At 42.8% G+C, this 23,023-nt stretch overlaps 1 protein-coding gene across 1 annotated transcript in view; it reads left to right on the top strand.

The window, feature by feature from the left end:
* Positions 1-2,497: 2,497 nt before the first annotated feature.
* Positions 2,498-23,023, top strand: part of gareml (GRB2 associated, regulator of MAPK1-like) — a gene marked incomplete at its 5' end in the record, with an annotated part of 40,295 nt that continues 19,769 nt past the window's right edge. The window contains 3 exons of the mRNA XM_046299217.1: positions 2,498-2,628; positions 2,867-3,032; positions 4,250-4,464. Of these exons, the coding sequence (XP_046155173.1) occupies positions 2,498-2,628; positions 2,867-3,032; positions 4,250-4,464 (512 nt within the window). The remainder of the gene's footprint in view (positions 2,629-2,866; positions 3,033-4,249; positions 4,465-23,023) is intronic.

The raw sequence follows: 23,023 nt of genomic DNA, 5'->3' as shown, positions 1-23,023 counted from the left end.
GGGCCTGTAGGACTTGCCTTGTTGATAGTGTTGTTAAGAAGGTAGAAACTAGGGCCTGTAGGACCTGCCTTGTTGGTAGTGTTGTTAAGAAGGTAGAAACTAGGGCCTGTAGGACCTGCCTTGTTGATAGGGCTGTTAAGAAGGTAGAAACTAGGGCCTGTAGGACCTGCCTTGTTGATAGTGTTGTTAAGAAGGTAGAAACTAGGGCCTGTATGACCTGCCTTGTTGATAGTGCTGTTAAGAAGGTAGAAACTGGGGCCTGTAGGACCTGCCTTGTTAATAGGGCTGTTAAGAAGGTAGAAACTAGGGCCTGTAGGACCTGCCTTGTTGATAGTGTTGTTAAGAAGGTAGAAACTAGGGCCTGAGGACCTGCCTTGTTGATAATGTTGTTAAGAAGGTAGAAACTAGGGCCTGTAGGACCTGCCTTGTTGATAGTGTTGTTAAGAAGGTAGAAACTAGGGCCTGTAGAACCTGCCTTGTTGATAGTGTTGTTAAGAAGGTAGAAACTAGGGTCTGTAGGACCTGCCTTGTTGATAGTGTTGTTAAGAAGGTAGAAACTAGGGCTTGTAGGACCTGCCTTGTTAATAGGGCTGTTAAGAAGGTAGAAACTAGGGCCTGTAGGACCTGCCTTGTTGGTAGTGTTGTTAAGAAGGTAGAAACTAGGGCCTGTAGGACCTGCCTTGTTGATAGTGTTGTTAAGAAGGTAGAAACTAGGGCCTGTAGGACCTGCCTTGTTGATAGTGTTGTTAAGAAGGTAGAAACTAGGGCCTGTAGGACCTGCCTTGTTGATAGTGCTGTTAAGAAGGTAGAAACTGGGGCCTGTAGGACCTGCCTTGTTGGTAGTGTTGTTAAGAAGGTAGAAACTAGGGCCTGTAGGACCTGCCTTGTTGATAGGGCTGTTAAGAAGGTAGAAACTAGGGCCTGTAGGACTTGCCTTGTTGATAGTGTTGTTAAGAAGGTAGAAACTAGGGCCTGTAGGACCTGCCTTGTTGGTAGTGTTGTTAAGAAGGTAGAAACTAGGGCCTGTAGGACCTGCCTTGTTGATAGGGCTGTTAAGAAGGTAGAAACTAGGGCCTGTAGGACCTGCCTTGTTGATAGTGTTGTTAAGAAGGTAGAAACTAGGGCCTGTAGGACCTGCCTTGTTGATAGTGTTGTTAAGAAGGTAGAAACTAGGGCCTGTAGGACCTGCCTTGTTGATAGTGTTGTTAAGAAGGTAGAAACTAGGGCCTGTAGGACCTGCCTTGTTGATAGGGCTGTTAAGAAGGTAGAAACTAGGGCCTGTAGGACCTGCCTTGTTGATAGTGTTGTTAAGAAGGTAGAAACTAGGGCCTGTAGGACCTGCCTTGTTGATAGTGTTGTTAAGAAGGTAGAAACTAGGGCTTGTAGGACCTGCCTTGTTAATAGGGCTGTTAAGAAGGTAGAAACTAGGGCCTGTAGGACCTGCCTTGTTGGTAGTGTTGTTAAGAAGGTAGAAACTAGGGCCTGTAGGACCTGCCTTGTTGATAGTGTTGTTAAGAATGTAGAAACTAGGGCCTGTAGGACCTGCCTTGTTGATAGTGTTGTTAAGAAGGTAGAAACTAGGGCCTGTAGGACCTGCCTTGTTGATAGTGCTGTTAAGAAGGTAGAAACTGGGGCCTGTAGGACCTGCCTTGTTGGTAGTGTTGTTAAGAAGGTAGAAACTAGGGCCTGTAGGACCTGCCTTGTTGATAGGGCTGTTAAGAAGGTAGAAACTAGGGCCTGTAGGACCTGCCTTGTTGATAGTGTTGTTAAGAAGGTAGAAACTAGGGCCTGTAGGACCTGCCTTGTTGGTAGTGTTGTTAAGAAGGTAGAAACTAGGGCCTGTAGGACCTGCCTTGTTGATAGGGCTGTTAAGAAGGTAGAAACTAGGGCCTGTAGGACCTGCCTTGTTGATAGTGTTGTTAAGAAGGTAGAAACTAGGGCCTGTAGGACCTGCTTGTTGATAGTGTTGTTAAGAAGGTAGAAACTAGGGCCTGTAGGACCTGCCTTGTTGATAGTGTTGTTAAGAAGGTAGAAACTAGGGCCTGTAGGACCTGCCTTGTTGATAGGGCTGTTAAGAAGGTAGAAACTAGGGCCTGTAGGACCTGCCTTGTTGATAGTGTTGTTAAGAAGGTAGAAACTAGGGCCTGTAGGACCTGCCTTGTTGATAGTGTTGTTAAGAAGGTAGAAACTAGGGCCTGTAGGACCTGCCTTGTTGATAGTGCTGTTAAGAAGGTAGAAACTATGGCCTACGACCTGCCTTGTTGATAGTGTTGTTAAGAAGGCAGAGCAGTGCTTTATTATGGACAGACTTCTCTCCATCTTAGCTACTGTTCTATCAATACATTTTGTTCCTGACAGTTCAGGAAATTGTTATATTTCCACATTATGCATTACAACATTTAGTTGAGGTTTAGTGAATGATTTGTCCCAAATACAATGCTTTTAGTTGTTGAAATATTTAACTAAATGAACCATGTCTCTCCCTGTCTGTGTGTAGGTAGGTTCCGTCTGATAGATGAAGACAGAGACGTTAGGGACCCCATCCAGTATTTCTCCTCGGTGGAGGAAGTGGCCGGAATGTTCCCTGACCGCGTCTTCGCCATGGAAACTATCAGCTTCACTGTCAAGGTCAGGGGTGAAGGAGCTTCAGTCAGCTCTACGCTGTCTATTTCAGCTATACATCACAAACCCCTGCTCTGTGTGTGTGTGTGTGTGTGTGTGTGTGTGTGTGTGTGTGTGTGTGTGTGTGTGTGTGTGTGTGTGTGTGTGTGTGTGTGTGTGTGTGTGTGTGTGTGTGTGTGTGTGTGTGTGTGTGTGTGTGTGTGTGTGTGTGTGTGTGCGTGCGTGCGTGTGTGTGTGTGTGTAGGTTCTGTCAGGGGAGTTCAGTGAGGACAGTGAGTCGTACAGTGTGGTGCTGCAGCCTGGTGATGAGCTGTCACTCACGGGAAAGGCAGAGTTTCTCACAGCCACGCCCACCACGGAGAAGACTGGACTGAGCGCGCTCCTGAGACGCCTGGGGAAGACCCCCCGCAGTAAGACCCACACACCACACCCTGAGATCTCTCTGTTTCACACCACACCCTGAGCTCTCTCTCTGTTTCACACCACACCCTGAGATCTCTCTCTGTTTCACACCACACCCTGAGATCTCTCTATTTCACACCACACCCTGAGATCTCTCTCTGTTTCACACCACACCCTGAGCTCTCTCTCTCTGTTTCACACCACACCCTGAGATCTCTTTCTGTTTCACACCACACCCTGAGATCTCTCTCTATTTCACACCACACCCTGAGATCTCTCTATTTCACACCACACCCTGAGCTCTCTCTCTCTATTTCACACCACACCCTGAGATCTCTCTATTTCACACCACACCCTGAGCTCTCTCTCTCTATTTCACACCACACCCTGAGATCTCTCTATTTCACACCACACCCTGAGCTCTCTCTCTCTATTTCACACCACACCCTGAGATCTCTCTATTTCACACCACACCCTGAGCTCTCTCTATATATTTCACACCACACCCTGAGATCTCTCTATTTCACACCACACCCTGAGATCTCTCTATTTCACACCACACCCTGAGATCTCTCTCTCTATTTCACACCACACCCTGAGATCTCTCTCTCTATTTCACACCACACCCTGAGCTCTCTCTCTGTTTCACACCACACCCTGAGCTCTCTCTCTGTTTCACACCACACCCTGAGATCTCTCTATTTCACACCACACCCTGAGATCTCTCTCTCTATTTCACACCACACCCTGAGATCTCTCTATTTCACACCACACCCTGAGATCTCTCTCTCTCTATTTCACACCACACCCTGAGCTCTCTCTCTATTTCACACCACACCCTGAGATCTCTCTCTCTATTTCACACCACACCCTGAGATCTCTCTATTTCACACCACACCCTGAGATCTCTCTCTCTCTATTTCACACCACACCCTGAGATCTCTCTATTTCACACCACACCCTGAGATCTCTCTCTCTATTTCACACCACACCCTGAGCTCTCTCTCTATTTCACACCACACCCTGAGATCTCTCTCTCTATTTCACACCACACCCTGAGATCTCTCTATTTCACACCACACCCTGAGATCTCTCTCTCTATTTCACACCACACCCTGAGCTCTCTCTCTGTTTCACACCACACCCTGAGCTCTCTCTCTATTTCACACCACACCCTGAGATCTCTCTATTTCACACCACACCCTGAGATCTCACTTTGTTTCAGGTAAAACTCCATGTCTGGTGTGTATGAACCATCGGACCAATCAGAGCATCTCTCTGCCCTTTGCCTGCCGAGGACGGTTCTGCACGCGCTCCCCTCTGGAGCAGGGCATGCTGGGAGCTGACCACACGGTGCGCAGCATCATCGAAAGGGTCCGACTTCCTGTTAATGTTACCGTGCCGACCAGACCACCACGGAACCCCTACGACCGCCACGTGGTGAGACATCAAATCAAATGTTATTTGACACATGCTTTGTAAACAACAGGTGGAGACTAACAGTGAAATGCTTACTTACGGGCCCTTCCCAACAATGCAGAGAGAAACAACAGGTGGAGACTAACAGTGAAATGCTTACTTACGGGCCCTTCCCAACAATGCAGAGAGAAACAACAGGTGGAGACTAACAGTGAAATGCTTACTTACGGGCCCTTCCCAACAATGCAGAGAGAAACAACAGGTGGAGACTAACAGTGAAATGCTTACTTACGGGCCCTTCCCAACAATGCAGAGAGAAACAACAGGTGGAGACTAACAGTGAAATGCTTACTTACGGGCCCTTCCCAACAATGCAGAGAGAAACAACAGGTGGAGACTAACAGTGAAATGCTTACTTACGGGCCCTTCCCAACAATGCAGAGAGAAATAGTGTTGAGAAAAGTAATAACACTTAACATTATCTTGGCTACATGGGGAACCAGTAACGAGCGAATGTGAAGGGTCAAAAAAGTACAAAAAGAGTCAATGCAAATGGTCCTGTTAACTATTTAACTAACTATTTAGCAGTCTTATGGCTTGGGGTTAGAAGTTGTGCAGGCTCCTGTTGGCTCCAGCTTGCCATGCGGTAGCAGAGAGAACTGTCTATGGCTGGTATCTGGAGTCTTTGACAATTTTTAGGGCCTTGGTCTGACACAGTGTGTTATATAGGTCCTAGATGGCAGGGAGCTTGGCCCCAGTGATGGACTGGGCCGTATACACTACCCTCTGTAGTGCCTTGTGGTCGAAGCGGTGATGCAGCCAGTCAATATTCTCCAAAAATGTCTTCTTCAACTTAAAAAGTAGCTACAAATATTTAAATGTAATAAAACAAACATAAAATAAATAGTTTAAACCTTGACGTTATTGAAAAACCATCCTGTGGCTATTTCCGAATACCTGGTATACAGTATACTGCCCAAGACTAGTTTGGACCATGATAGATCCTTAGTGATGTGGACGCGAATGGACTCTCAACCCGCTCCGCTACAGTTCCGTTGATGTGGATGGGGGCGGCTCGGCCCTCCATTTCCTGTAGTCCACAATCAGCTCCTTTGTCTTGCTGACGTTGAGGGAGAGGTTGTTATCCTGGCACCACATAGCCAGGTCTCTGACCTCCTCCATATAGGCTGTCTCATCGTTGTCGGTGATCAGGCCTACCACTTTTGGGTCGTCAGTAATGATGGTGTTGGAGTCGTGCCTGGCCACGCAGTCGCGGGTGAACAGGTAGTACAGGAGGGGACTAAGTACACACCCCTGAAGGGCCCCAGTGTTGAGGATCATCGTGGTGGATGCGTTGTTGCCTACCCTTTCCAGCTGGTGGTGGCCTGTCAGGAAGTCCAGGATCCAGTTGCAGAGGTATGTGTTTAGTCCCAGGATCCTTAGCTTAGTGATGAGCTTTGAGGACACTATGGTGTTGAATGCTGAGCTGTAGTCAATGAATAGCAATCTCACATAGGTGTTCCTTTTGTCCAGGTGGGAAAGGGCAGTGTGGAGTGCAATAGAGATTAATGCTGAGCTGTAGTCAATGAATAGCAATCTCACATAGGTGTTCCTCTAGTCCAGGTGGGAAAGGGCAGTGTTGAATGCAATAGAGACTGATTAATCTATGGATCTGTTTGGGCGGTATGCAAATTGGAGTGGGTCTAGGGTTTCTGGGATAATGGTGTTGATGTGAGACATGACCAGCATTTCAAAGCACTTCATGGCAACAGACGTGAGTGCTACAGGTCGGTCGTCATTTAGGCAGGTTACCTTAGTGTTCTTGGGCACAGGGACTATGGTGGTCTGCTTGAAACATGTTGGTATTACAGACTCAGATACGGAGAGGTTGAAAATGTCAGTGAAGACACTTGTCAGCTGGTCAGCGCTCTGTGTACACATCCTGGTAACCCATCTGGTCCCAAGGCCTTGTGAATGTTATGGAGAGCGTGGCCGATGATAACATGTTCTGTACTGTAGGGGACTAACTGTGTTCTGTACTGTAGGGGACTAACTGTGTTCTGTACTGTAGGGGACTGTGTTCTGTACTGTAGGGGACTAACTGTGTAACTGTGTTCTGTACTGTAGGGGACTAACTGTGTTCTGTACTGTAGGGGACTAACTGTGTAACTGTGTTCTGTACTGTAGGGGACTAACTGTGTTCTGTACTGTAGGGGACTAACTGTGTAACTGTGTTCTGTACTGTAGGGGACTAACTGTGTTCTGTACTGTAGGGGACTAACTGTGTTCTGTACTGTAGGTGACTGTGTTCTGTACTGTAGGGGACTAACTGTGTAACTGTGTTCTGTACTGTAGGGGACTAACTGTGTTCTGTACTGTAGGGGACTAACTGTGTAACTGTGTTCTGTACTGTAGGGGACTAACTGTGTTCTGTACTGTAGGGGACTAACTGTGTAACTGTGTTATGTACTGTAGGGGACTAACTGTGTTCTGTACTGTAGGGGACTAACTGTGTTCTGTACTGTAGATGACTAACTGTGTTCTGTACTGTAGGGGACTGACAATGTTCTGTACTGTAGGTGACTGTGTTCTGTACTGTAGGGGACAGACTGTGTAACTGTGTTCTGTACTGTAGATGACTAACTGTGTTCTCTACTGTAGATGACTAACTGTGCTCTGTACTGTAGGTGACAAACTGTGTAACTGTGTTCTGTACTGTAGATTACTAACTGTGTTCTGTACTGTAGGGGACTAACTGTGTTCTGTACTGTAGGGGACTAACTGTGTTCTGTACTGTAGGTGACAAACTGTGTTCTGTAGGTGACAAACTGTGTAACTGTGTTCTGTACTGTAGATTACTAACTGTGTCCTATACTGTAGATGACTAACTGTGTTCTGTACTGTAGGTGACAAACTGTGTTCTATACTGTAGGTGACAAACAGTGTAACTGTGTTCTGTACTGTAGATTACTAACTGTGTTCTGTACTGTAGGGGACTAACTGTGTTCTGTACTGTAGATGACTAACTGTGTTCTGTACTGTAGGTGACTAACTGTGTAACTGTGTTCTGTACTGTAGATGACTAACTGTGTTCTGTACTGTAGGTGACTGTGTTCTGTACTGTAGGGGACTAACTGTGTAACTCTGTTCTGTACTGTAGGGGACTAACTGTGTTCTATACTGTAGATGACTAACTGTGTAACTCTGTGTTCTGTACTGTAGATGACTAACTGTGTTCTGTACTGTAGATGACTAACTGTGTTCTGTATTGTAGATGACTAACTGTGTTCTGTACTGTAGATGACTAACTGTGTAACTCTGTGTTCTGTACTGTAGGGGACTAACTGTGTTCTCTACTGTAGGCGACTAACTGTGTTCTGTACTGTAGGGGACGAACTGTGTAACTGTTTTCTGTACTGTGGGGGACTAACTGTGTTCAATACTGTAGATGACTAAATGTGTTCTGTACTGTAGGGGACTAACTGTGTAACTCTGTGTTCTGTACTGAAGGTGACTAACTGTGTAACTCTGTTCTGTACTGTAGGGGACGAACTGTGTAACTGTGTTCTGTACTGTAGATTACTAACTGTGTTCTGTACTGTAGATGACTAACTGTGCTCTGTACTGTAGATGACTAACTGTGTTCTGTACTGTAGATGACTAACTGTGTAACTGTGTTCTGTACTGTAGATGACTAACTGTGTTCTGTACTGTAGATGACTAACTGTGTTCTGTACTGTATATGACTAACTGTGTTCTATACTGTAGGTGACTAACTGTGTAACACTGTGTTCTGTACTGTAGGTGACTAACTGTGTAACTGTGTTCTGTACTGTAGATGACTAACAGTGTTCTGTACTGTAGATGACTAACTGTGTAACTGTGTTCTGTACTGTAGATGACTAACTGTGTTCTGTACTGTAGATGACGAACTGTGTTCTGTATTGTAGGTGACTAACTGTGTAACTCTGTGTTCTGTACTGTAGGTGAATAACTGTGTAACTCTGTGTTCTGTACTGTAGATGACTAACTGTGTAACTGTGTTCTGTACTGTAGGTGACTAACTGTGCTCAGTACTGTAGTTGACAAACTGTGTTATGTACTGTAGATGACTAACTGTGTTCTGTATTGTAGATAACTAACTGTGTTCTGTACTGTAGATGACTAACTGTGTAACTCTGTGTTCTGTACTGTAGGGGACTGACTGTGTTCTCTACTGTAGGCGACTAACTGTGTTCTGTACTGTAGGGGACTAACTGTGTAACTGTGTTAGGTACTGAAGGTGACTAACTGTGTTCTGTACTGTAGGTGACTAACTGTGTAACTGTTTTCTGTACTGTGGGGGACTAACTGTGTTCTATACTGTAGGTGACTAACTGTGCTCAGTACTGTAGGTGACAAACCGTGTTATGTACTGTAGATGACTAACTGTGTTCTGTATTGTAGATGACTAACTGTGTTCTGTACTGTAGATGACTAACTGTGTAACTCTGTGTTCTGTACTGTAGGGGACTAACTGTGTTCTACTGTAGGCGACTAACTGTGTTCTGTACTGTAGGGGACGAACTGTGTAACTGTGTTAGGTACTGAAGGTGACTAACTGTGTTCTGTACTGTAGATGACTAACTGTGTAACTCTGTGTTCTGTACTGTAGGGGACTAACTCTGCAACTGTGTTCTGTACTGTAGGGGACTAACTGTGTTCTGTACTGTAGATGACTAACTGTGTAACTCTGTGTTCTGTACTGTAGGGGACTAACTGTGCAACTGTGTTCTGTACTGTAGGGGACTAACTGTGTTCTGTACTGTAGATGACTAACTGTGTAACTCTGTGTTCTGTACTGTAGGGGACTAACTGTGCAACTGTGTTCTGTACTGTAGGGGACTAACTGTGTTCTGTACTGTAGGGGACTAACTGTGTTCTGTACTGTAGATGACTAACTGTGTAACTGTGTTCTGTACTGTAGATGACTAACTGTGTTCTGTACTGTATATGACTAACTGTGTTCTATACTGTAGGTGACTAACTGTGTAACACTGTGTTCTGTACTGTAGGTGACTAACTGTGTTCTGTACTGTAGATGACGAACTGTGTTCTGTATTGTAGATGACTAACTGTGTTCTCTACTGTAGGTGACTAACTGTGTAACTCTGTGTTCTGTACTGTAGGTGAATAACTGTGTAACTCTGTGTTCTGTACTGTAGATGACTAACTGTGTAACTGTGTTCTGTACTGTAGGTGACTAACTGTGCTCAGTACTGTAGGTGACAAACTGTGTTATGTACTGTAGATGACTAACTGTGTTCTGTATTGTAGATAACTAACTGTGTTCTGTACTGTAGATGACTAACTGTGTAACTCTGTGTTCTGTACTGTAGGGGACTAACTGTGTTCTCTACTGTAGGCGACTAACTGTGTTCTGTACTGTAGGGGACGAACTGTGTAACTGTGTTAGGTACTGAAGGTGACTAACTGTGTTCTGTACTGTAGGTGACTAACTGTGTAACTGTTTTCTGTACTGTGGGGGACTAACTGTGTTCTATACTGTAGGTGACTAACTGTGCTCAGTACTGTAGGTGACTAACTGTGTAACTGTTTTCTGTACTGTGGGGGACTAACTGTGTTCTATACTGTAGGTGACTAACTGTGCTCAGTACTGTAGGTGACAAACTGTGTTATGTACTGTAGATGACTAACTGTGTTCTGTATTGTAGATGACTAACTGTGTTCTGTACTGTAGATGACTAACTGTGTAACTCTGTGTTCTGTACTGTAGGGGACTAACTGTGTTCTACTGTAGGCGACTAACTGTGTTCTGTACTGTAGGGGACAAACTGTGTAACTGTGTTAGGTACTGAAGGTGACTAACTGTGTTCTGTACTGACTAACTGCGTAACTCTGTGTTCTGTACTGTAGGGGACTAACTCTGCAACTGTGTTCTGTACTGTAGGGGACTAACTGTGTTCTGTACTGTAGATGACTAACTGTGTAACTCTGTGTTCTGTACTGTAGGGGACTAACTGTGCAACTGTGTTCTGTACTGTAGGGGACTAACTGTGTTCTGTACTGTAGGGGACTAACTGTGTTCTGTACTGTAGATGACTAACTGTGTTCTATACTGTAGATGACTAACTGTGTTCTGTACTGTAGGTGACTAACTGTGTTCTGTACTCTAGATGACTAACTGTGTTCTATACTGTAGATGACTAACTGTGTTCTGTACAGTAGATGACTAACTGTGTTCTGTACTGTAGATGACTCACTGTGTTCTGTACTGTAGGTGACTAACTGTGTTCTGTACTGTAGATGACTAACTGTGTTCTATACTGTAGATGACTAACTGTGTAACACTGTGTTCTGTACTGTAGATGACTAACTGTGTTCTGTACTGTAGATGACTAACTGTGTAACTGTGTTCTGTACTGTAGATGACTAACTGTGTTCTGTACTGTAGATGACTAACTGTGTTCTGTACTGTATATGACTAACTGTGTTCTATACTGTAGGTGACTAACTGTGTAACACTGTGTTCTGTACTGTAGGTGACTAACTGTGTTCTGTACTGTAGATGACGAACTGTGTAACTGTGTTCTGTACTGTAGATGACTAACTGTGTTCTCTACTGTAGATGACTAACTGTGCTCTGTACTGTAGGTGACAAACTGTGTAACTGTGTTCTGTACTGTAGATTACTAACTGTGTTCTGTACTGTAGGGGACTAACTGTGTTCTGTACTGTAGGGGACTAACTGTGTTCTGTACTGTAGGTGACAAACTGTGTTCTGTAGGTGACAAACTGTGTAACTGTGTTCTGTACTGTAGATTACTAACTGTGTCCTATACTGTAGATGACTAACTGTGTTCTGTACTGTAGGTGACAAACTGTGTTCTATACTGTAGGTGACAAACAGTGTAACTGTGTTCTGTACTGTAGATTACTAACTGTGTTCTGTACTGTAGGGGACTAACTGTGTTCTGTACTGTAGATGACTAACTGTGTTCTGTACTGTAGGTGACTAACTGTGTAACTGTGTTCTGTACTGTAGATGACTAACTGTGTTCTGTACTGTAGGTGACTGTGTTCTGTACTGTAGGGGACTAACTGTGTAACTCTGTTCTGTACTGTAGGGGACTAACTGTGTTCTATACTGTAGATGACTAACTGTGTAACTCTGTGTTCTGTACTGTAGATGACTAACTGTGTTCTGTACTGTAGATGACTAACTGTGTTCTGTATTGTAGATGACTAACTGTGTTCTGTACTGTAGATGACTAACTGTGTAACTCTGTGTTCTGTACTGTAGGGGACTAACTGTGTTCTCTACTGTAGGCGACTAACTGTGTTCTGTACTGTAGGGGACGAACTGTGTAACTGTTTTCTGTACTGTGGGGGACTAACTGTGTTCAATACTGTAGATGACTAAATGTGTTCTGTACTGTAGGGGACTAACTGTGTAACTCTGTGTTCTGTACTGAAGGTGACTAACTGTGTAACTCTGTTCTGTACTGTAGGGGACGAACTGTGTAACTGTGTTCTGTACTGTAGATTACTAACTGTGTTCTGTACTGTAGATGACTAACTGTGCTCTGTACTGTAGATGACTAACTGTGTTCTGTACTGTAGATGACTAACTGTGTAACTGTGTTCTGTACTGTAGATGACTAACTGTGTTCTGTACTGTATATGACTAACTGTGTTCTATACTGTAGGTGACTAACTGTGTAACACTGTGTTCTGTACTGTAGGTGACTAACTGTGTAACTGTGTTCTGTACTGTAGATGACTAACAGTGTTCTGTACTGTAGATGACTAACTGTGTAACTGTGTTCTGTACTGTAGATGACTAACTGTGTTCTGTACTGTAGATGACGAACTGTGTTCTGTATTGTAGGTGACTAACTGTGTAACTCTGTGTTCTGTACTGTAGGTGAATAACTGTGTAACTCTGTGTTCTGTACTGTAGATGACTAACTGTGTAACTGTGTTCTGTACTGTAAGTGACTAACTGTGCTCAGTACTGTAGTTGACAAACTGTGTTATGTACTGTAGATGACTAACTGTGTTCTGTATTGTAGATAACTAACTGTGTTCTGTACTGTAGATGACTAACTGTGTAACTCTGTGTTCTGTACTGTAGGGGACTGACTGTGTTCTCTACTGTAGGCGACTAACTGTGTTCTGTACTGTAGGGGACGAACTGTGTAACTGTGTTAGGTACTGAAGGTGACTAACTGTGTTCTGTACTGTAGGTGACTAACTGTGTAACTGTTTTCTGTACTGTGGGGGACTAACTGTGTTCTATACTGTAGGTGACTAACTGTGCTCAGTACTGTAGGTGACAAACCGTGTTATGTACTGTAGATGACTAACTGTGTTCTGTATTGTAGATGACTAACTGTGTTCTGTACTGTAGATGACTAACTGTGTAACTCTGTGTTCTGTACTGTAGGGGACTAACTGTGTTCTACTGTAGGCGACTAACTGTGTTCTGTACTGTAGGGGACGAACTGTGTAACTGTGTTAGGTACTGAAGGTGACTAACTGTGTTCTGTACTGTAGATGACTAACTGTGTAACTCTGTGTTCTGTACTGTAGGGGACTAACTCTGCAACTGTGTTCTGTACTGTAGGGGACTAACTGTGTTCTGTACTGTAGATGACTAACTGTGTAACTCTGTGTTCTGTACTGTAGGGGACTAACTGTGCAACTGTGTTCTGTACTGTAGGGGACTAACTGTGTTCTGTACTGTAGATGACTAACTGTGTAACTCTGTGTTCTGTACTGTAGGGGACTAACTGTGCAACTGTGTTCTGTACTGTAGGGGACTAACTGTGTTCTGTACTGTAGGGGACTAACTGTGTTCTGTACTGTAGATGACTAACTGTGTAACTGTGTTCTGTACTGTAGATGACTAACTGTGTTCTGTAACTGTATATGACTAACTGTGTTCTATACTGTAGGTGACTAACTGTGTAACACTGTGTTCTGTACTGTAGGTGACTAACTGTGTTCTGTACTGTAGATGACGAACTGTGTTCTGTATTGTAGATGACTAACTGTGTTCTCTACTGTAGGTGACTAACTGTGTAACTCTGTGTTCTGTACTGTAGGTGAATAACTGTGTAACTCTGTGTTCTGTACTGTAGATGACTAACTGTGTAACTGTGTTCTGTACTGTAGGTGACTAACTGTGCTCAGTACTGTAGGTGACAAACTGTGTTATCTGTAGATGACTAACTGTGTTCTGTATTGTAGATAACTAACTGTGTTCTGTACTGTAGATGACTAACTGTGTAACTCTGTGTTCTGTACTGTAGGGGACTAACTGTGTTCTCTACTGTAGGCGACTAACTGTGTTCTGTACTGTAGGGGGAACTGTGTAACTGTGTTAGGTACTGAAGGTGACTAACTGTGTTCTGTACTGTAGGTGACTAACTGTGTAACTGTTTTCTGTACTGTGGGGGACTAACTGTGTTCTATACTGTAGGTGACTAACTGTGCTCAGTACTGTAGGTGACTAACTGTGTAACTGTTTTCTGTACTGTGGGGGACTAACTGTGTTCTATACTGTAGGTGACTAACTGTGCTCAGTACTGTAGGTGACAAACTGTGTTATGTACTGTAGATGACTAACTGTGTTCTGTATTGTAGATGACTAACTGTGTTCTGTACTGTAGATGACTAACTGTGTAACTCTGTGTTCTGTACTGTAGGGGACTAACTGTGTTCTACTGTAGGCGACTAACTGTGTTCTGTACTGTAGGGGACAAACTGTGTAACTGTGTTAGGTACTGAAGGTGACTAACTGTGTTCTGTACTGACTAACTGACGTAACTCTGTGTTCTGTACTGTAGGGGACTAACTCTGCAACTGTGTTCTGTACTGTAGGGGACTAACTGTGTTCTGTACTGTAGATGACTAACTGTGTAATTCTGTGTTCTGTACTGTAGGGGACTAACTGTGCAACTGTGTTCTGTACTGTAGGGGACTAACTGTGTTCTGTACTGTAGGGGACTAACTGTGTTCTGTACTGTAGATGACTAACTTTGTTCTATACTGTAGATGACTAACTGTGTTCTGTACTGTAGGTGACTAACTGTGTTCTGTACTCTAGATGACTAACTGTGTTCTGTACTGTAGATGACTAACTGTGTTCTGTACAGTAGATGACTAACTGTGTTCTGTACTGTAGATGACTCACTGTGTTCTGTACTGTAGGTGACTAACTGTGTTCTGTACTGTAGATGACTAACTGTGTTCTATACTGTAGATGACTAACTGTGTAACACTGTGTTCTGTACTGTAGATGACTAACTGTGTTCTGTACTGTAGATGACTAACTGTGTAACTGTGTTCTGTACTGTAGATGACTAACTGTGTTCTGTACTGTAGATGACTAACTGTGTTCTGTACTGTATATGACTAACTGTGTTCTATACTGTAGGTGACTAACTGTGTAACACTGTGTTCTGTACTGTAGGTGACTAACTGTGTAACTGTGTTCTGTACTGTAGATGACTAACTGTGTTCTGTACTGTAGGTGACTAACTGTGTAACTGTGTTCTGTACTGTAGATGACTAACTGTGTTCTGTAATGTAGATGACTAACTGTGTAACTCTGTGTTCTGTACTGTAGATGACTAACTGTGTAACTCTGTGTTCTGTACTGTAGGGGACTAACTGCGCAACTGTGTTCTGTACTGTAGGCGACTAACTGTGTTCTGTACTGTAGGGGACTAACTGTGTAACTGTGTTCTATACTGTAGATGACTAACTGTGTTCTGTACTGTAGATGACTAACTGTGTAACTCTGTGTTCTGTACTGTAGGGGACTAACTGTGCAACTGTGTTCTGTACTGTAGGGGACTAACTGTGTTCTGTACTGTAGATGACTAACTGTGTAACTCTGTGTTCTGTACTGTAGGGGACTAACTGTGCAACTGTGTTCTGTACTGTAGGGGACTAACTGTGTTCTCTACTGTAGATGACTAACTGTGTAACTCTGTGTTCTGTACTGTAGGTGACTAACTGTGTAACTGTGTTCTGTACTGTAGATGACTAACAGTGTTCTGTACTGTAGATGACTAACTGTGTAACTGTGTTCTGTACTGTAGATGACTAACTGTGTTCTGTACTGTAGATGACTAACTGTGTTCTGTACTGTAGATGACTAACTGTGTTCTGTATTGTAGGTGACTAACTGTGTAACTCTGTGTTCTGTAGTGTAGATGACTAACTGTGTTCTGTACTGTAGATGACTAACTGTGTAACTCTGTGTTCTGTACTGTAGGGGACTAACTGTGCAACTGTGTTCTGTACTGTAGGGGACTAACTGTGTTCTGTACTGTAGATGACTAACTGTGTAACTCTGTGTTCTGTACTGTAGGGGACTAACTGTGCAACTGTGTTCTGTACTGTAGGGGACTAACTGTGTTCTCTACTGTAGATGACTAACTGTGTAACTCTGTGTTCTGTACTGTAGGTGACTAACTGTGTAACTGTGTTCTGTACTGTAGATGACTAACAGTGTTCTGTACTGTAGATGACTAACTGTGTAACTGTGTTCTGTACTGTAGATGACTAACTGTGTTCTGTACTGTAGATGACTAACTGTGTTCTGTACTGTAGATGACTAACTGTGTTCTGTATTGTAGGTGACTAACTGTGTAACTCTGTGTTCTGTATTGTAGATGACGAACTGTGTTCTGTATTGTAGATGACTAACTGTGTTCTCTACTGTAGGTGACTAACTGTATAACTCTGTGTTCTGTACTGTAGGTGAATAACTGTGTAACTCTGTGTTCTGTACTGTAGGTGACTAACTGTGTTATGTACTGTAGATGACTAACTGTGTTCTGTATTGCAGATGACTAACTGTGTTCTGTACTGTAGATGACTAACTGTGTAACTCTGTGTTCTGTACTGTAGATGACTAACTGTGCAACTGTGTTCTGTACTGTAGGTGACTAACTGTGTCACTCTGTGTTCTGTACTGTAGGGGACTAACTGTGCAACTGTGTTCTGTACTGTAGGGGACTAACTGTGTTCTGTACTGTAGGGGACTAACTGTGTAACTGTGTTCTGTACTGTAGGGGACTAACTGTGTTCTGTACTGTAGGGGACTAACTGTGTAACTGTGTTCTGTACTGTAGGGGACTAACTGTGTTCTGTACTGTAGGGGACTGTGTTCTGTACTGTAGGGGACTAACTGTGTAACTGTGTTCTGTACTGTAGGGGACTAACTGTGTTCTGTACTGTAGGGGACTAACTGTGTAACTGTGTTCTGTACTGTAGGGGACTAACTGTGTTCTGTACTGTAGGGGACTAACTGTGTAACTGTGTTCTGTACTGTAGGGGACTAACTGTGTTCTGTACTGTAGGGGACTAACTGTGTTCTGTACTGTAGGTGACTGTGTTCTGTACTGTAGGGGACTAACTGTGTAACTGTGTTCTGTACTGTAGGGGACTAACTGTGTTCTGTACTGTAGGGGACTAACTGTGTAACTGACTAACTGTGTAACTGTGTTCTGTACTGTAGGGGACTAACTGTGTTCTGTACTGTAGGGGACTAACTGTGTAACTGTGTTATGTACTGTAGGGGACTAACTGTGTTCTGTACTGTAGGGGACTAACTGTGTTCTGTACTGTAGATGACTAACTGTGTTCTGTACTGTAGGGGACTGACAATGTTCTGTACTGTAGGTGACTGTGTTCTGTACTGTAGGGGACTGACTGTGTAACTGTGTTCTGTACTGTAGATGACTAACTGTGTTCTCTACTGTAGATGACTAACTGTGCTCTGTACTGTAGGTGACAAACTGTGTAACTGTGTTCTGTACTGTAGATTACTAACTGTGTTCTGTACTGTAGGGGACTAACTGTGTTCTGTACTGTAGGGGACTAACTGTGTTCTGTACTGTAGGTGACAAACTGTGTTCTATACTGTAGGTGACAAACTGTGTAACTGTGTTCTGTACTGTAGATTACTAACTGTGTCCTATACTGTAGATGACTAACTGTGTTCTGTACTGTAGGTGACAAACTGTGTTCTATACTGTAGGTGACAAACTGTGTAACTGTGTTCTGTACTGTAGATTACTAACTGTGTTCTGTACTGTAGGGGACTAACTGTGTTCTGTACTGTAGATGACTAACTGTGTTCTGTACTGTAGGTGACTAACTGTGTAACTGTGTTCTGTACTGTAGATGACTAACTGTGTTCTGTACTGTAGGTGACTGTGTTCTGTACTGTAGGGGACTAACTGTGTAACTCTGTTCTGTACTGTAGGGGACTAACTGTGTTCTATACTGTAGATGACTAACTGTGTAACTCTGTGTTCTGTACTGTAGATGACTAACTGTGTAACTCTGTGTTCTGTACTGTAGATGACTAACTGTGTTCTGTACTGTAGATGACTAACTGTGTTCTGTACTGTAGATGACTAACTGTGTTCTGTATTGTAGATGACTAAATGTGTTCTGTACTGTAGATGACTAACTGTGTAACTCTGTGTTCTGTACTGTAGGGGACTAACTGTGTAACTGTGTTAGGTACTGAAGGTGACTAACTGTGTTCTGTACTGTAGGTGACTAACTGTGTAACTGTTTTCTGTACTGTGGGGGACTAACTGTGTTCAATACTGTAGATGACTAAATGTGTTCTGTACTGTAGGGGACTAACTGTGTAACTCTGTTCTGTACTGTAGGGGACGAACTGTGTAACTGTGTTCTGTACTGTAGATTACTAACTGTGTTCTGTACTGTAGATGACTAACTGTGTTCTGTACTGTAGATGACTAACTGTGTTCTGTACTGTAGATTACTAACTGTGTAACTGTGTTCTGTACTGTAGATGACTAACTGTGTTCTGTACTGTAGATGACTAACTGTGTTATGTAACTGTGTTCTGTACTGTAGGTGACTAACTGTGTTCTGTACTGACTAACTGTAACTGTGTTCTGTACTGTATGACTGTGTTCTAACTGTGTTCTGTAACTGTAGGTGACTAACTGTGTAACTCTGTGTTCTGTACTGTAGGTGATAACTGTGTAACTGTGTTCTGTACTGTAGATGACTAACTGTGTAACTGTGTTCTGTACTGTAGTATGACTAACTGTGTTCTGTACTGTAGATGACTAACTGTGTTCTGTATTGTAGATAACTAACTGTGTTCTGTACTGTAGATGACTTCTGTGTTCTGTACTGTAGATGACTAACTGTTCTCTACTGTAACTAACTGTGTTCTGTACTGTAGGGGGTGAACTGTGTAACTGTGTTCTGTACTGAAGGTGACTAACTGTGTTCTGTACTGTAGGTGACTAACTGTGTAACTGTGTTCTGTACTGTAGGTGACTAACTGTGTGCTCTGTACTGTAGTGACAAACTGTGTTCTGTACTGTAGATGACTAACTGTGTTCTGTATTGTAGATGACTAACTGTGTTCTGTACTGTAGATGACTAACTGTGTAACTCTGTGTTCTGTACTGTAGGGGACTAACTGTGTTCTGTACTGTAGGCGACTAACTGTGTTCTGTACTGTAGGGGACGAACTGTGTAACTGTGTTAGGTACTGAAGGTGACTAACTGTGTTCTGTACTGTAGATGACTAACTGTGTAACTCTGTGTTCTGTACTGTAGGGGACTAACTGTACTGTAGGTGACTAACTGTGTTCTGTACTGTAGGTGACTAACTGTGTTCTGTACTGTAGATGACTAACTGTGTAACTCTGTGTTCTGTACTGTAGATGACTAACTGTGTTCTGTACTGTAGATGACTAACTGTGTTCTGTACTGTAGATGACTAACTGTGTAACTCTGTGTTCTGTACTGTAGGGGACTAACTGTGTTCTGTACTGTAGATGACTAACTGTGTTCTGTACTGTAGGGACTAACTGTGTAACTGTGTTCTGTACTGTAGATGACTAACTGTGACTAACTGTGTTCTGTACTGTAGATGACTAACTGTGTAACTACTGTGTTCTGTACTGTAGGATGACTAACTGTGTACTGTAGATGACTAACTGTGTAAACTGTGTTCTGTACTGTAGATGACTAACTGTGTTCTGTAACTAACTGTGTTCTGTACTGTGTTCTGTACTGTAGATGACTAACTGTGTTCTGTAACTGTGTTCTGTACTGTAGATGACTAACTGTGTAACTCTGTGTTCTGTACTGTAGGTGACTAACTGTGTAAACTGTGTTCTGTACTGTAGATGACTAACTGTGTTCTGTACTGTAGATGACTAACTAACTGTGTTCTGTACTGTGTTCTGTACTGTAGATGACTAACTGTGTAACTCTGTGTTCTGTACTGTAGATGACTAACTGTGATGACTAACTGTGTTCTGTACTGTAGGACTAACTGTGTTCTGTACTGTAGGTGACTAACTGTGTAACTCTGTGTTCTGTACTGTAGGTTCTCTACTGACTAACTGTGTAACTGTGTTCTGTACTGTAGGTGACTAACTGTGTCACTCTGTGTTCTGTACTGTAGGTGACTAACTGTGTTATGTACTGTAGATGACTAACTGTGTTCTGTATTGCAGATGACTAACTGTGTTCTGTACTGTAGATGACTAACTGTGTAACTCTGTGTTCTGTACTGTAGATGACTGTAACTGTGTTCTGTACTGTAGATGACTAACTGTGTTCTGTACTGTAGGGGACTAACTAACTGTGTTCTGACTAACTGTGTTCTGTACTGTAGATGACTAACTGTGTAACTCTGTGTTCTGTACTGTAGATGACTAACTAACTCTGTGTTCTGTACTGTAGGGGACTAACTGTAACTGTGTTCTGTACTGTAGGGGACTAACTGTGTTCTGTACTGTAGGGGTAACTGTGTTCTGTACTGTGACTAACTGTAGATGACTAACTGTGTTCTGTACTGTAGATGACTAACTGTGTAACTGTGTTCTGTACTGTAGGGGACTAACTGTAACTGTGTTCTGTACTGTAGATGACTAACTGTGTTCTGTACTGTAGATGACTAACTGTGTAACTCTGTGTTCTGTACTGTAGGGGACTAACTGTGCAACTGTGTTCTGTACTGTAGGGGACTAACTGTGTTCTGTACTGTAGATGACTAACTAACTGTGTTCTGTACTGTAGGTGACTAACTGTGTAACTGTGTTCTGTACTGTAGATGACTAACTGTGTGACTGTGTAACTGTGTTTACTGTAACTGTGTTCTGTACTGTAGATGACTAACTGTGTTCTGTACTGTAGATGACTAACTGTGTAACTGTGTTACTGACTAACTGTGTTCTATACTGTAGGTGACTAACTGTGTTCTGTACTGTAGGTGACAAACTGTGTTATGTACTGTAGATGACTAACTGTGTTCTGTACTGTAGATGACTAACTGTGTTCTGTACTGTAGATGACTAACTGTGTAACTGTGTTCTGTACTGTAGGGGACTAACTGTGTTCTCTACTGTGACTAACTGTGTTCTGTACTGTAGGGGACTAACTGTGTAACTGTGTTCTGTACTGTAGGTGACTAACTGTACTGTAGATGACTAACTGTGTAACTCTGTGTTCTGTACTGTAGGGGACTAACTGTGCAACTGTGTTCTGTACTGTAGGGGACTAACTGTGTTCTGTACTGTAGATGACTAACTGTGTAACTCTGTGTTCTGTACTGTAGGGGACTAACTGTGTAACTGTGTTCTGTACTGTAGGGGACTAACTGTGTTCTGTACTGTAGGGGACTAACTGTGTTCTGTACTGTAGATGACTAACTGTAACTGTGTTCTGTACTGTAGATGACTAACTGTGTTCTGTACTGTAGATGACTAACTGTAGATGACTAACTGTGTTCTGTACTGTAGATGACTAACTGTGTTCTGTACTGTAGATGACTAACTGTGTTCTGTACTGTAGATGACTAACTGTGTTCTGTACTGTAGATGACTAACTAACTGTGTTCTGTACTGTAGATGACTAACTGTGTAACACTGTGTTCTGTACTGTAGATGACTAACTGTGTTCTGTACTGTAGATGACTAACTGTGTAACTGTGTTCTGTACTGTAGATGACTAACTGTGTTCTGTACTGTAGATGACTAACTGTGTTCTGTACTGTATGATGACTAACTGTGTTCTGTACTGTAGGTGACTAACTGTGTAACACTGTGTTCTGTACTGTAGGTGACTAACTGTGTAACTGTGTTCTGTACTGTAGAACTGTGTTCTGTACTGTAGATGACTAACTGTGTAACTGTGTTCTGTACTGTAGATGACTAACTGTGTTCTGTACTGTAGATGACTAACTGTGTTCTGTGTAGATGACTAACTGTGTTCTGTACTGTAGGTGACTAACTGTGTAACTCTGTGTTCTGTACTGTAGATGACTAACTGTGTTAACTGTGTGTTCTGTACTGTAGGTGACTAACTGTGTAACTCTGTGTTCTGTACTGTAGGTGACTAACTGTGTAAACTGTGTTCTGTACTGTAGATGACTAACTGTGTTCTGTACTGTAGATGACTAACTGTGTGTGCAGATGACTCTGTGTTCTGTACTGTAGATGACTAACTGTGTAACTGTGTTCTGTACTGTAGATGACTAACTGTGCAACTGTGTTCTAACTGTACTAACTGTGTTCTGTAGATGACTAACTGTGTAACTGTGTTCTGTACTGTAGATGACTAACTGTGTTCTGTACTGTAGATGACTAACTGTGTAACTGTGTTCTGTACTGTGTGACTAACTGTGTAACTGTGTTCTGTACTGTAGATGACTAACTGTGTTCTGTACTGTAGGGGACTAACTGTGTTCTGTACTGTAGGGGGGGACTAACTGTAGATGACTAACTGTGTTCTGTACTGTAGATGACTAACTGTACTGTAGATGACTAACTGTGTAACTCTGTGTTCTGTACTGTAGGGGACTAACTGTGCAACTGTGTTCTGTACTGTAGGGGACTAACTGTGTTCTGTACTGTAGATGACTAACTGTGTAACTCTGTGTTCTGTACTGTAGGGGACTAACTGTGCAACTGTGTTCTGTACTGTAGGGGACTAACTGTGTTCTCTACTGTAGATGACTAACTGTGTAACTGTGTTCTGTACTGTAGGTGACTAACTGTGTAACTGTGTTCTGTACTGTAGATGACTAACTGTGTTCTGTACTGTAGATGACTAACTGTGTAACTGTGTTCTGTACTGTAGATGACTAACTGTGTTCTGTACTGTAGATGACTAACTGTGTTCTGTACTGTAGATGACTAACTGTGTTCTGTATTGTAGGTGACTAACTGTGTAACTCTGTGTTCTGTACTGTAGATGACTAACTGTGTTCTGTGTTGTAGATGACTAACTGTGTTCTCTACTGTAGGTGACTAACTGTGTAACTCTGTGTTCTGTACTGTAGGTGACTAACTGTGTAACTCTGTGTTCTGTACTGTAGATGACTAACTGTGTTCTGTACTGTAGATGACTAACTGTATGACTCTGTGTTCTGTACTGTAGGGATGACTAACTACTAACTGTGTTCTGTACTGTAGATGACTAACTGTGTAACTCTGTGTTCTGTACTGTAGGGGACTAACTGTGCAACTGTGTTCTGTACTGTAGGGGA

This window comes from Oncorhynchus gorbuscha, linkage group LG14 (genome assembly GCF_021184085.1).
Source record: "Oncorhynchus gorbuscha isolate QuinsamMale2020 ecotype Even-year linkage group LG14, OgorEven_v1.0, whole genome shotgun sequence".
Classification (NCBI taxonomy): Eukaryota; Metazoa; Chordata; class Actinopteri; order Salmoniformes; family Salmonidae; genus Oncorhynchus; species Oncorhynchus gorbuscha.
The sequence above is the reverse complement of the archived record's forward strand: the minus strand, read 5'-3'. Positions and strand labels throughout refer to the sequence as shown.